This window comes from Chionomys nivalis, chromosome 7, assembly GCF_950005125.1.
Source record: "Chionomys nivalis chromosome 7, mChiNiv1.1, whole genome shotgun sequence".
Taxonomy (NCBI): Eukaryota; Metazoa; Chordata; class Mammalia; order Rodentia; family Cricetidae; genus Chionomys; species Chionomys nivalis.
Window position 1 is genome coordinate 99,742,830 of NC_080092.1, and position 14,021 is coordinate 99,756,850.

A 14,021-nucleotide genomic window follows, 5' to 3' on the forward strand; every position below is an offset into this window, starting at 1 on the left:
CATAAAATAGAAAGAAATGAAGAGGAAATACTTTTGAGGTTTGCTGAGGATGGGGCTCAGGTCAGTGTGAAGAGCTTCAGGCGAGCCAGCACTCGGTGTGAGGAGGTAGCATAGTGTGTCCAGGTCATTTTTAGGGACAACAAAACCAACTGCTTCCACCATGAAAAGGACGGTCAGGCCCAGCTTCAGTCCACTCCTCACAGGGAAGTCGGCAGGCAGAGAGTCCCCGCTCTTCCCTTCCAGGAAAGGTGCCATCAGGGTTTTCACATGCTCCCACAGGTGCGCCCTCACCTGGTGCCGGGAGGGAAAAAAGTGTGAGCTCTGCAGGGGACATTCAGCAGCTAGGCACTGTGCCAGGGACTGGGGCACCAGTGCCAGGGATCGGAGCACCATGGCAGGAACCAAGGAACCAGTGCCAGGGAGGGCTTCACTTGCCTCTCTTCCCGGCTTCACCTCTGAAGCACACAGATGCTCAGTCCCCAGCCCTTCAGGGTGGAGGTATAGGAGGAGGAATCCTAGGGACAGCCACACCAGTGTAGGGTGTAACGAGGAGCCCACCCCTTCTGGGAGTGCACAGGACCAATGCTGAGGGTGGGGCACAGAGGAACCTTTCAGAAAAATGGCGTGAGGTCCTCCTGCCCCCATCCGTACTTGGCCCACTGAGTCCAGGGGTCACCTAGCCTCTAGTTGGTCAAGGGACACTGCCTGTCTACTCCAGAGCTGCTGGTGACAGTGGGAACGGGTACCTCTTTCTCTTTATATTGCAGACAGGACCATGGCCGCCTAGCCCGCCCTTCATGGACCATAGGCACTCGGACCACGGAGTAAAACTGCAGGAACTGGGTCATGAAGCTCTGCAGGTTGATGGCACTCCAAGGCTGGAAGACACTGAAGATGCGGTCCAGCATGACCGCAGCAGCAATCTTCTTCGCTCTCACCAGCTCCTTTCTTGTGACATCAATGAAGGAATCTAAAATTCTCTGGAACTTCCCAGGAGGCTTCATGCAGATTATGTCGTCATATTGATGCCAGTCTGCGGGAACAATGACAGCCATGTGGGTGGGGGACAATGACAGCCATGTGGGCGAGCCCCAAATCCCTGAGGCCTGGCCTCCCCTAGAAGGCAGAAATGTTGGGCGAGCCGCCCGAGGCAGGAAGAAAGGAAAGCCCAGGTGATCAGCCCACTCTATCAGGCTCTATCAGCTAGGACAAGGGGTGCCTGTGCAGCCGGGGCTGTTAGTGTGCTGTTAGCGTGTATAACGCCCTGGGAGGGATCACTGGGAGAGGGCTGTTAGCATGTATAACTCCCTGGTATGTAGATCACAGGAAGCATGCTAGCTTAGCATGTATAAAGCCCTGGGTTTAGACATGATAAGAAACTTTCTCAGAGGCCCTGGTGAGAGGGCAAAGGGAAGTTTACTTCTGTGGTCCTTGTCCAAAGTGGACTTGGCAAAGCCTCGAGGTCTGAGCCAGTGCCTCAAAAGAGCCGAGGTTGAGGTTTCTGGGGACCTAACTCTTCTTGGTTATCATTTCTGAGGAATACTGTGTTCTCATTGCCTGATTTAGCTCTGATGACCTTGGTCATTTTCCTTTTACAAATACTATATAGGTACCCACACATATACATACAATAAAAAATAAATCTGTCTTTAAAATTTTTAAAGGCCAGCATGGGTAACAATCAAACCCTGGCCTTAAAAAAAATGATGGGAAAGGCGGATGGTAGTGACGCACGCCTTCAATCCCAGCACTCGGGAGGAAGAGACTGGCAGATCTCAGTGAGTTCGAGGACAGCCTGCTCTACAAAGAGAGTTCCAGAATGGGCAGGACTGCTACACACAGAAACCCTGTCTCCAAAACAAAACAACAAAATCACAAGAGCTGTGGGGACAGTTGAGTTGATGAAGGCCCTGCTGACACAGCTGAGAAAGTTGTCCTCTGATCTCCGCAGGCACGCCATGGCATGTGCACATGCGTGCACGCGCACACACACACACGATGCAGGGCAGCAGCACAAGCACAAGCAAACTTGCACTGAGTAAGTAAAATTGGCCAAGACAGCCTATCAGAGGACCAAAAGCGCAGTAACTAGTGACGCGCTCCTAGCCAATCACACACACCAGCAGTGACCGTCAGTTTGAAAAGGACCAACCAGAACCATTCCTGCCGCAGCTTAATTTCCCTAATTCCATAAAAGCCCTGATGTTTTTTTACAATAAATAGCTTCTGCATTGTAATCTCTTGGAGTCTGTGTTGTGGCCTCCATGTCCTCCAACCCCTGCTGGGAAACAGGGATCGCACAAAGGGAGCAGCAACAAGCCCACAGAAACTACACACATGTACAAATCAATGTATTAAAATACTTTTAAAGTTATGTCAGTGCTGAGAGCCTGGGTTCCATCCTCAGTAGCAGGAAAAAACCAAGTCCACACTGAGCAAAGGCAGGAGGATGGTCCGAAGAGACTCGGCAGGGGCCCACCCGCCTCTCCCAGGTCTGGAGCTGCTTCGGCAGCTAAACCACACAGAGGAAAGGAGCCCTTTCAGGACTCTGCCTCTGACAGAGGAACAAGAGGTGACTGTGGCAGGTCCTGGGCAGGTCCTCAATAGTTCTATGGCCCTTCCATGGAGGACATCACGCTGTGAGCCCAGGAAGACAAGGCCAGCGAACAGCAGAACACAGGGGACGAAGGTGCCCTTCCAAATGCCCCAGCCAAATGGAGTTACGTAAGCAGTGTACGGGAATGAAGACAGATGGTGAACATGGAAAAGATGCTTTACATGTCACTGTCAAAGCAGACCTCCACCCCTCCTGCCCCACCCTAGAACACCTTCCATCTGACCAACCCTTGATACAGCGCCTTCCATCCAGCTCCTTGATGGGAGATTTTCCCAGATCTCTTCACACAGTAAAGGGTTGAGTCAAACCACTTCCGAAGGCAGCTTTATTCAGCATCAAGGCGAAGGCAGGCAGTGCCAAGCAGAGGACCCAAAGACCCAGGAGCTGAGCTGACCCACTCAGGCCCCTCTATGGCTTACCTCCAGTGCCCAAGCGGACAGAATCCACCAAGAGACTGCGGTTCACATGCTCGCCTTTATTCTGTGGGGGCTCATAGATAAATTCGTAGTCTACGGAATTATTGCTATTGCCACCATGGTGAATGACATACTTATAAGGGATGGGTTTGTTCAGGCTCTGCCTGGGAATGACCATGCTGCCCTCGACGAGAGACCCGAGCTCACGAAGGTCTCTGCGGAGAAACATAGTATGTCATTTACCAGAGGACACGAGTCGTGAAGCTCAGCCCCAAGGTTACAGTGCTTTTACAACAGGACATGATTTCCTGCCAGACCCAGAGAAAGGAACCACACTAAGATGCGAAGGAGGGGGATGCATGCTGGAGAATGTGTCTGAAGCATTCCTTCAGTCTCAGCAGCAGTAGTTCATGCCTTTAATTCTAGCTGTCATGAGGCAGAGGCTGGCTGATCTGTGAGTTCAAAGCCAACCTGGTCTAAGAGCAAGTTCCAGGACAGCCAGGGCTACACAGAGAAACCCTGTCTCAAAAAACAAACAAACATACTGGAGAGATGGCTCAGAGATTAAGAGCACTGGCTGCTCTTCCAGATGTCCTGAGTTCAATTCCCAACAACCATATGGTGACTCACAACCATCTTTAGTGAGATCTGGTGGCCTCTTCTGGCCTGCTGGCAGACATTCATACAGAACACTGAATACGTTAAAATAAACAAACAAACAAAAAAAAAACACCCATTTTTCCACCAATCATGGTAGGATGCAGGAGGATTACTATGAGTCCAAGTCAGTCAGGACTACAAAGTGAGACTCTATTTCAAACAAACCAAAACAGGAGAAGAAAAAGAAAAAAAAAGCAAAGGAAGAAAAGGAAGAAGAAAGTGCGCCAAACTGCTTTGGTCACATGACTACTGACGAGGACAGCACCAGCTTCCCCCCCCCCCCAAACACACCCATACTCACTTGGTGAAATTCATCTCGCAAGCATCAGTCCAGGGTTCCTTCCCGAGCCCCTCTCCCCCTCTGACACACACTCTGTGGTTGTCAGGGTTGAATGAGAAGTCACGGGAGACAATGGCGTGGAAGTACACGGTGACTCCATCCTCTGCGCTAAGTGTTCTGGGAAGACTGAGATGGAAACACCAGCTGCTGGGGTGTGTGCACACATCAGGAATAAGCACACATACACGCACACACACCATGCTTAGTTCTCTGATGAATGTTGACACCCCTAAGTACCAGGCATTCAGATTCAGACACAGAGCCCCCAGCAGGCTGCCTCCTCTTCCCATCTAGTAAGGAGGACATCCAGCTCCAATGTGCTAGTGATCGTGGGCCTAGGGTGGGTTAGGAGTCTGGACAGTGATGGCTTCATCCAGGAGAGCTCCTTAGGGTCACACTAAGTGTGAGGTACCCAGGGAACAACAGGAAAGAGGTTTGGAACTGGTGTCCCAGGTGGGCCCACCCAGGGCTGTCCTCCCAAAGATGAACGTGCACTGAGAAGAGATGCAGGCTGGGCATGACAGGAGCTGCATGGCTCTGGCAGAGCTGTAACGCGGGCGCTGCAGGAGGCCACGTCCCACCTCACTGCAGCCTCTGGTGCAGCAGCCTTCTGGTTTCTCTGCTCCTTTTGGTTTTTCAAAGCAGCTGCGTAATTTCTGTTCTCTTCTGGCTTCTTCTGGTCTTCTGCCGCGGTGTTCCCAATCTCACCCCTGTTCCTCCCAGTCTCAGCCAACTTGCCTTTCAGTTTAGCTTCCTGGAGCAAACAATTAAATCCCAGTGCTTAAGACATGTCTCACAGCAGCAGGGGCAACAGCCGTCCTTGCTCAGAACTGGGCAGTCTTCTGGTCGGCTTACCATGGCCTGAAGGAGCCCCTCTTCAGCCTTGTCCACAGCCTCTCTATCCCTCCCCAACTTCCCTTTTCTCTGAGAACAGGCTCTCCATGTTCTACCTTAGGGCCTGGCTCATGTCATTCCCTGTAAGGCACCTTCTTTGTCTGTGGCTAAACCCTCATTCCTGGATTCTATTCCCACAGCATCTCCTCAGGTCTGACCCAGCCACCCAAGAGGAGGGACCCGCCTCCTCTCAGGACCCTTATCAGACCCTTTGTTTCCTCAGGGAACTCTTTCCTTCCCGCCTCTGTCTAGCATAGGAGTTCCATGGAGACAGGCTCTGCCTCCCACATGACATCACCATAAACACTGTGCAGCTCATCGAGAGATGGCGGGCTGAGGAAGGACCACCAGGGCAGACAGACAGAAGCCCTGCATACTGGACACCTCTTGGCAAGTCAAGCCTGTACCTGGTGTTGGTGCTTGGCGGCAGCAGGACTCACAGGGGACGGTGTCTGTTTCTGACCATTGTCTCTTTTTTCTTTCCCATCCTTCTCTGGATTGGCTGCCTCGGTTGTAGCATCAATTGGCTGGAAGAAACAGATTACCCAAACCCTAAGTCACTGTGATAAAATGAACACTGACTCTGTGGCTTCAGTCAGTACCAGCCACAAGGTGAGTAACTCAGAGGGGAGCCCTGCCTGCCCAGTCCAGGGAGCAGGACACGCCCCACTCCCATGCCACCACGCCTAGCGGCTCACCTCTGAGGCAGCCAGCTCTGCAGTCACAGGCCCCTTTTCCTTGTGTTCAGACTTCTGTCCCTTAGATTCAGGCAATGGGGCACTCTGGACAGCATGGGTAACCTTAGCGGGGCCTTTGCGGGCAGAAGGGCCTGGGCCACAGTGCCCCTCTTGAGGCAGGTCCTTGTCCACTGAAGCTTTAGAAGTGCTGAGGCCCTTAACTTCTGTGTGGTTACTGGGATCAGCGTTCCTCTGAGTCCCACCTCCGATGCCATTGTCTGTGCCTGTCCCACTGTGACCCTGCAGAGGGAGGCTGCTGCCTGCGGCATGCACAGAGCCGTTCTCCATTGGCATAGTCACCGTGTGCTGTGACTGGCCAAGCTGGCTACCCACACCAGCCTGCTGGACTTGGTTCTGGGCCAGGGTTGAGTCCTGGGATCCAAGGCTTGAAGGCATATCCAGAGTCCAGAGGCCAGAAGATGTGAAAAGCAAGGAACCTGCCTCTGAGGAAGTAGTGCTCTGGTTTTTCTTCTTCCTCTTCTTTTTACTCTAAACAGAGAGATGTTTGTTTACCCTTAGACTCCATACCCCAGCTCTTCCCTCCAGGTTTCTGTCCAAAACCTCAAGCAGGTGGAGCTGGCTGTCCAAACCACGCCTTAGATCTATCTCACTGACACATCCTTTGTATTATTATTTTGTGTATGAGAATTCTGCCTACATGTGTGCTGGTGTCCCCAGCAGTCCCAGAGACTCGCAGCATCCCACCAGCCACCTGCCCACACCACTCGCCGGGGACCATCCAGCCGCCACATGGCTATGGACCAGCCACTTTGGTTTGGGGATCTGTCACATGGTCTCGACCCCACAGCAAGCTACCAGGAACCTTCAGCAAATCCATTACAGGCGGCTCAGCTCCTCAGTCGTCCTCAGCTATCTGAGACAGGCACTTGGAGTGTGGCAGTGACTCAGCATCCAAATGCTGGGGGTCATGGGGGTGTGATTGAACAACTGTGTTCTCAAGCTACCTGCTCAGCATCCACGACCTCAAACCCGGATGTTTCCTTCTTCTTCCTCTTTCTGGGAGAGCACTGAGCACCTTCTGGGCCACCGGCTGTGTCCCCTGAAGCATCTACAAAGACCGCTGGGTCCATTTCCTGTTAAGACATGACCCCTCTCATACAGGGAGGGTTACCTCCTGCTCTGCTCCTGCAAGATCCAAAGGAGCTTCCACCTCAGAAAAAGCCCAGGAAGTCCACTTCCTTACAGGAACCAACCCAGCTCTCCAGCATCTCTGAGAGTCTGGCACCAATGGCGGAAGGTGCAGGGACACTAAGGAAGGGCTCTGAGGGTGTTCAGAACAAGTCTGCGTGGTGCACTGACGGGCAGGCACACCAATGTCCAGTGTAAACAAGCTTGGGGCCTGGTCCCAGGGGCTTTCGTCTGCTTCGATGGAATACTTCAGGGATACTAGACAGGTAGGTCACCAAAGAAAGACCCGAGCCAGGTCTCCAGAGCCTGGCCCCTCAGCAGACACAGATGGAATACCTCCCCTGCAGTCAGCTCCCACTACCTCACATCAAGCAGCCTGGGAGGAAGAGCTAGCAGGGCTCTTCCACACAACGCACCTGGAACCTGGTGCCTTCCCTTCATGCAAGATGTACAAACCCACTAGCCCAAAAGGAAGCGAAAAGTTAGCAATGAACACCCTGTTAGTTAGCACGAAGAAGCTACCCACAGAAAAGACAGAGCCGAAGCCAGTTCCCAAAAGGTTTCCCTTCCTGATATTAAATCTCTCTGCCGCCGACATAGCACACCAAACCGAGCTGAATTAAGAATTAAAAGTCCATGGGCTGGAGAGATGGCTCAGTGGTTAAGAGCATTGCCTGCTCTTCCAAAGGTCCTGAGTTCAATTCCCGGCAACCACATGGTGGCTCACAACCATCTATCTGTAATGAGGTCTGGTGCCCTCTTCTGGCCTGCAGACATACACACAAACAGAATATTGTATATATAATAAATAAATAAAAGAATTTTAAAAAAAAAGAATTAAAAGTCCACTGGGTGGTGGTGGTGCACGCCTTTAATCCCAGCGCTCGGGAGGCAGAGACGGACCTCTGTGAGTCTGAGGCCAGCCTGGTCTACAGAGCAAGCTCCAGGACAGACTTCAAAGCTAGACAGAGAGACCCTGTCTCAAACAGCAAGTGCTCTTAACTGCTAAGCAGAGTCTTCTCTCCAACCCCCAGTCCATTTTAGAGTGACCAATTCCGTGAGATTCAGCAGTCATGGTGCTGTTGGTCACCACCTCTCTCTAATAGGTTCCCGTTCTCATCAGCTAAAAGGTGCAGCTCCAACCAGATCTTGCCCCTCCTCTTACCTAGTCAGAGGCAACACCAACCCCTCTTCCTGAGATGCGCCTACTTCACAGTTGGTATCCGGGAACCATTCACTGGGGTGTTGATAATGTGCACTGTCTGTGGTGCTGGTTTAATTCCAGGCTCTTGTGCATACTGGCTGGACTGCACTCTGCCCTACGCTGCAACTCCAGCACAGGGATTTCTCTAGAACAGCTTCACTGTTCTCTCTCATTTTGGATAGCCCATCCTGTTGTCTTTGAGACTCTGTGCTTTCTGGCTAAAAACTGCCTGTTACACAACAAAGAATTCCTTGTGTGTGGCCAGCTGCTCATGGACTGCTTCAACATTCTCTCTGGGAGTCTGGTTTTTGTTGGTTTTACATTTTAATTTATTATGACTATTGTTATTTTTACTATTATTTTATGTATTGGATGGTTTTACTGCATGCATGTATGTGCGCTACATGTATGCCTTGAACCCATGGAGGCCAGAAAAGGTATCCAATTCCCTAGAAACAGAGTTACAGACAATTGTGAGCCGCCATGTGGGTGCTGGGATTTGAACCTGGGTCCTCTGGAAGAGCAGCAGCCATTGCACTTAAGGGCTGAGCCATCTCTCGAGTCACACTGATTTATTTGTTTTGTTTTGTTTTTTGAGACAAGGTCTCACTTTGCAGCTCTTGCTCTCCTGGAACTTGCCCTGTCGATCAGGCTGGCCTTGACCTCAGAGATCTGCCTGTGTCTGCCTCTCCAGTGCTGGAATAAAAGGTGTGCAATCACACACAACTTAAAATTGAGTTTTTTTAAAACAAATTTTCCAAGTTTTTGAAAATGATTCCTTCAGCTACTTTCTTTCCTCTAATTCTGAAATACAAACTAACTGTCCCTTTGGCTTGGTTTGATGCTGATACAAAGTCTTACTCTGTTACTATGTAGCTGGGGCTGATCTGGAACTCAGCATCCCGTGTCTTTCCAAAAAATGGAATGACAGGATGACAGGCATCACCACACCCAGCTGCTACGGACACCTGGTTTGGAGGAGGTTGAGACAGAGTCTCACAGTGGCCCAGGCTGGCAAGAGTGGCCTTGAACGCTCCATCTTCCTGCCTCTGCCTTTTGAGAGTTGAGCTCACAGGTAAGCGCCACCGCCACACCCAGGCCACGGTTTTCCCAGGCTGCACTTCCTGTGTGCTGTCATACTGAGGCTTTTGAGTTATTTTAAGACTTATTCTGGTGACAGATAGACAGCCTTTGGTTTGGACTTCTTCTTTTCCCTGCAAGAAGATCACACATCTATTCTTCCGAGTGTATTCACACCCTAGAGTCTAAGGGTTTGCTCCTGTGTCTTCTCCTCTGTTCTCTGATAAGATCGGAAATCACTGGTTCTTTTGTTTAGTGACTGAGAGGTGACCAACCCCAGGAACCAAGGAGGTCACATCAGGAAACAACTTGAGGCAGAGCAGAGGGTGTGAGAAGCACATAGGCAGGCAAAGCAGGTGTGGCTTGCTCACCATCTGGATGATCCAGGAGGCATCAGATTCCTCTGGGTTCTCCAGCTCCTTACTGGAGCCTGGGGACTCCTCCTCTTTCCGCTCTTTCCCCTGCTCAATCTTCCCCTCTGAGGATGACACCACCACGAAGACATCGTTGTTCTCAGAATCTGCTGGGGCAAGTGAAGGTATGATCACACCAGGGAAGAGCAGCAAGTTCCAGGGACGGCGAACAGGACCCTTCGTCCCCATCAATATCCCCTCTGAGCCACCTTCTCTGAGGCCTTGTGTGTTCTATCTGCTCCCAGATTTACAGGGCAGGACCAGAGATTGCAGAACCAGGGGACAAATAGGATGGAAACTGTACGTGTGGCCTGAATGCCCACCCACTCCCAATGTCTACACCAGTGGATTCCCCAGTGCGTGCAGGATGCCTGCAGCATGATTTGTTCCCCTTCCCCACCAAACACACCCAATCTTTCTTTATGTGGGCACTGTAGTCCAAGCACCCTTCTGAGCAATAGCTTGGGGCTCCCTGCCTTGCCTATCTTGTTAGATGACACCTAGAAGCTTCAGCACAACTAGCTAGAAAACCCACAAAATTCCAAAGGAACCAGACACAGGGTACAGCCTTCATGTGACCTATGGGTAAATAAGGATCCCTTTGATTAGTGATTTATGTCCGATAACATTCCTGTCTGGCTGTAAGCTGCAGGGCAAACTGAAAAGTTTCCCCAGTCAAGGACAGAGATGTGGAGAAAAAGGAGGACACCAGCACCAATGTCTAATCTTGAGGACTCCCACTGGCTCCTCCGAGAAGCCCCACCCACATCCACACACGCAGGTTAGGCAGCTTCAAAGCCCCCAAATTCTGTGACAATAACTGCACAGGCCCTTGAGTACCTTTCTCTCCTCGAATGAGCCCTGTCTCCCTGTGTCACCCAGACACTCACTTGTTTTGTTTTACTCTCTGCTGTGACAGAGGTCAAGGACATGGCTGCACCTAAATATAATCCACACATGACTTCTGAGGAGTCTTCAGGCTGCCCCTGAGTGGAATGTCCAGCCAGAGTTCTGAGGGGTCCTCAGGCAAGCAATGCACACTCATGTGTCTCAGGGCTGGTGACTTTAGATACGCACGGATCCAGAGCTGTGTCCCACACACACACTCACTTCAAACGTCAAACCTGAGTCTGAATTTTACCTATAACGACTGCTTTCAAACTTGGCTGTCTCTGAGCTCAGGCTCTGCCTCACACCATAGGGTGCCTGGAACCTTCTCTTAGCTCGGCTTCCTAGGCCCCATGCTCCTGTGGATCCACTTCCTCCCTGAGCCCCTACCAATCCCCTTCTCCCCACACTGTCTGCTCACTGCCGTCCACATGCAGATCTGGAAGGCAGGGATACACTGCCTGGGTTCCCACGGGAGCACGCAGTGCCTGGACACAGGAGAAACTCAGGTTCTGTTGAGTAAGGATGCTACCTAACAGACTGATGCAAAAATCATCTAAGTGGCCAGGTGACAAAATGCTCCTTTAATCCCTAGAAGAGGCAGGAGGATCTCTCTATGTGCCAGGCCAGGCATGGCTATACAATGAGATCCCATCTTTTAAAAAATCTTCAAATGCACATACATACATGAACATGCACATATAACAGGTCTTTCTTTGGACCCATAGTTCCCATACAATGACACAGACTTACTATGTAAGAAACCTTGACCTTAGCCTAGACTTGTTCCCAATTAGCTCTGAAAATTTAAATTAACCGGGCTGCAGAGATGGCTCAGTGGTTAAGAGCATTGCCTGCTCTTTCTAAGGTCCTGAGTTCAATTCCCAGCAACCACATGGTGGCTCACAACCATCTGTAATGAGGTCTGGTGCCCTCTTCTGGCCTGCAGACATACACACAGACAGAATATTGTATACATAATAAATAAATAAATAAATATTTTTTAAAAAAAATTAAATTAACCCCTTTATATTAATCTACATTCTGCTACATGACCTCTCTTTATTACCTTACATCTAACTTCCTCGTGTCTGACTGCTGAATCTCCTATGCCTTGTACACTTTCCCAGAGTTTCTGTCTCTTCCTGGAAGTCCTGTCTGTCCTTTCTTGTCTAGCTAATAGTCGTTCAGCTTTTTAGTAAACCAGTCAGAAGGTGCGTTAGGCAGGTGAGGTAACACCGAGACACATCTTCACACCGTGTACAGATTATCCGAACATCTCCCCCTTTTAGTCCAGAGAAAGTTTCTTCCTTTAACATACACATGAAAATATATACACACACATACATATACACATGTGCATATGTACACATTCGCAGACATTGTACACATACATTACAAAGACACATACATACATATACACGTGCATACACACATGCTTAGACATATACATGAAAACATACAGATTTACAAAGACATAAACACATACATTTACGTGTGCATACATACACATGTGCAGATAGATACATGCACACATACATTAACAAAGACACATCATACATACACATGTGTATACATATAGACATATACTTATGCACACATACATTTACAAAGTCACACACGTGCTCACACATACAAGTAAAGGGAAGCGCTGAAGAGACTGCAGTCTACACAGAGCAGCTCCTACTTTCTCACAGCTGCTGACTCATCATAAATGGGATTGTGAGCTTTCTCCATCCCACAGCTCCAGATGAAGGTGCCCCCGGCTATCCTGACCAGCCACACCTGGCATCTCTCTAACCTAAGAGACGAGGAGGATCAATAGGCAAGCACATGGGAGGGCCTTGGCCTCCCCTCCTGTTTCTGAGAGGCCAGAATATCCAGCTGTAAACCCACTTGCCCCATTCAGCCGTGGATGAGAAAGGAGCAGGAAACCCTACACCTGAACCCCAAACCTCTGCTGAGCTAGGGGCTGTGGATGCCAGTGAGGAAGAAAGCGGCCAACCTTCCCAAGTAAAATCCATGCAGCTCAAAGTCAAAAGAACACAAGGAACCTTCACCCAAAAGATGCTAGTCTTCCCTAATCCAGGGGAAGAACCAGAGCCTTGCTCAGCAACTTCCACTACACAGCACCCACCTGAAAAGTTTCTTCACCCTGATAGACCTTTCTGCAAACATAATAATCTGAATCAGACCAAATCAAACTGAATTAGAAAAAGCCCAGGTTTAAAGGATACCAATCCTCCCGGAGGTCTTTCCAGCAAGGCAGAGAGGAGCCGGGGTCATTGTTTGGTGGGCTTTCTGGGGTGGGGGGTGGAGTCAGGACTGAGGCCACTCCCAGAGGTAGGGCACTTGGGATAGATGGAACTTCCACCAAAACATTCCAGACTCTTTAAATATATGGATGCCAGGGGCTGTGCTGTGGCCTTAACCCAAACACCAGCTAACAGTAAATTCTGCACTGGAGAAGGCATGGAGGGTGCACCAGGAAATGAGTTTTTCAGCCAGCATCTGTCTTCAGGGGCCAGATAAGCAGCGGAGGCAAGGTGGGCACTCCACTTGGGAACCAAGGGATCCTCCCCATTCTCCTGGCAAATGCATTGACTGCTCGCATATTCTGTCAATATGCTCACCCAAAATAAAAGAACAAAGAACAGGAGACCACCAGATCACAGAAGATAAATGCGAACTGTTCCACACCTTCATGATAATATTTAGCTATAACCAGCCAACTGCAAACCTGTGAGCAGGGACTCCTCCAAGGAGCCACAGCAGCACCCCAAGGTTCCCTCCACACTGAAGCCAGCAAGACCTGAACCACAGGCCCAAGCTGCACAGGGCTCAGATTCTGACTATGTGACTGGGTAAGTTCCGGCTTACCGGTGTGGACACATTGAATGAATCTCAATCTCCTTTTTCTGCCTCTTTACTGTAGGTGATCCTTCTGTCTATGGGTTGCTTTTATTGGTTAATGAATAAAGAAACTGCCTTGGCCTGTTGATAGGGCAGAACTTAGGTAGGCAGGGGGGGCGGGGGGGCGGGGGGTGACTAGACTGAATTCAAGGAGTTGGAAGGCACAGAGACGCTTTGGAGCCACCAACAGAGTCAGACTGCCAAACTTTGCCAGTAAGGCACTGTCACCTGGCAATATACAGATTAATAGAATTGGGTTAAATTAATATGAGAGTTAGCCAATAAGAAGTTAGGGCTAATAGGCCAAGCAGTGCTTTAATTAATACAGTTTTCTGTGTGATTACTTCTGGTCTAAGCTAGCTGCGCGCCTGGGAAGAACAAGTGGCCCCTCCTCCTACACATTACTTTCTCTTTAAACATTTTTAAAAATTGTCTGTGTGTGTGTGTATTATTTGTTATTGGTTTTTTTTTTTTTTTTTTTTTTTTTTTTTTTGGTTTTCTGAAACAAGGTTTCTTGGTGTAACAGCCCTAACTGTCCAGAAACTATCTCTGTAGATCAGGATGACCTGTAACTCCCAGAGATCTGCCTGCCTCTACCTGCTAAGTGCTGGGATTAAAGTCGTACGTCACCACCACCCAGCTAAAAATTGTACATTTTTCTTGTATGAACATTTTGTCTGCATGTATGTCTGTTTGTCACAGGTGTGCCT

The 14,021-nt window shown here is 49.8% G+C and overlaps 1 protein-coding gene across 1 annotated transcript in view; it reads right to left on the minus strand.

The window, feature by feature from the left end:
* Positions 1 to 9,699, minus strand: part of LOC130877100 (E3 ubiquitin-protein ligase RNF213-like) — a 77,782-nt gene extending 68,083 nt beyond the window's left edge. The window contains exons 1-8 of the mRNA XM_057774002.1: positions 9,469 to 9,699; positions 5,626 to 6,153; positions 5,335 to 5,454; positions 4,615 to 4,787; positions 3,995 to 4,159; positions 3,037 to 3,248; positions 747 to 1,033; positions 32 to 291 (exon numbers count right to left, since the gene is read on the minus strand). Of these exons, the coding sequence (XP_057629985.1) occupies positions 32 to 291; positions 747 to 1,033; positions 3,037 to 3,248; positions 3,995 to 4,159; positions 4,615 to 4,787; positions 5,335 to 5,454; positions 5,626 to 6,153; positions 9,469 to 9,699 (1,976 nt within the window). The remainder of the gene's footprint in view (positions 1 to 31; positions 292 to 746; positions 1,034 to 3,036; positions 3,249 to 3,994; positions 4,160 to 4,614; positions 4,788 to 5,334; positions 5,455 to 5,625; positions 6,154 to 9,468) is intronic.
* Between the last annotated feature and the right edge of the window lie 4,322 nt (positions 9,700 to 14,021).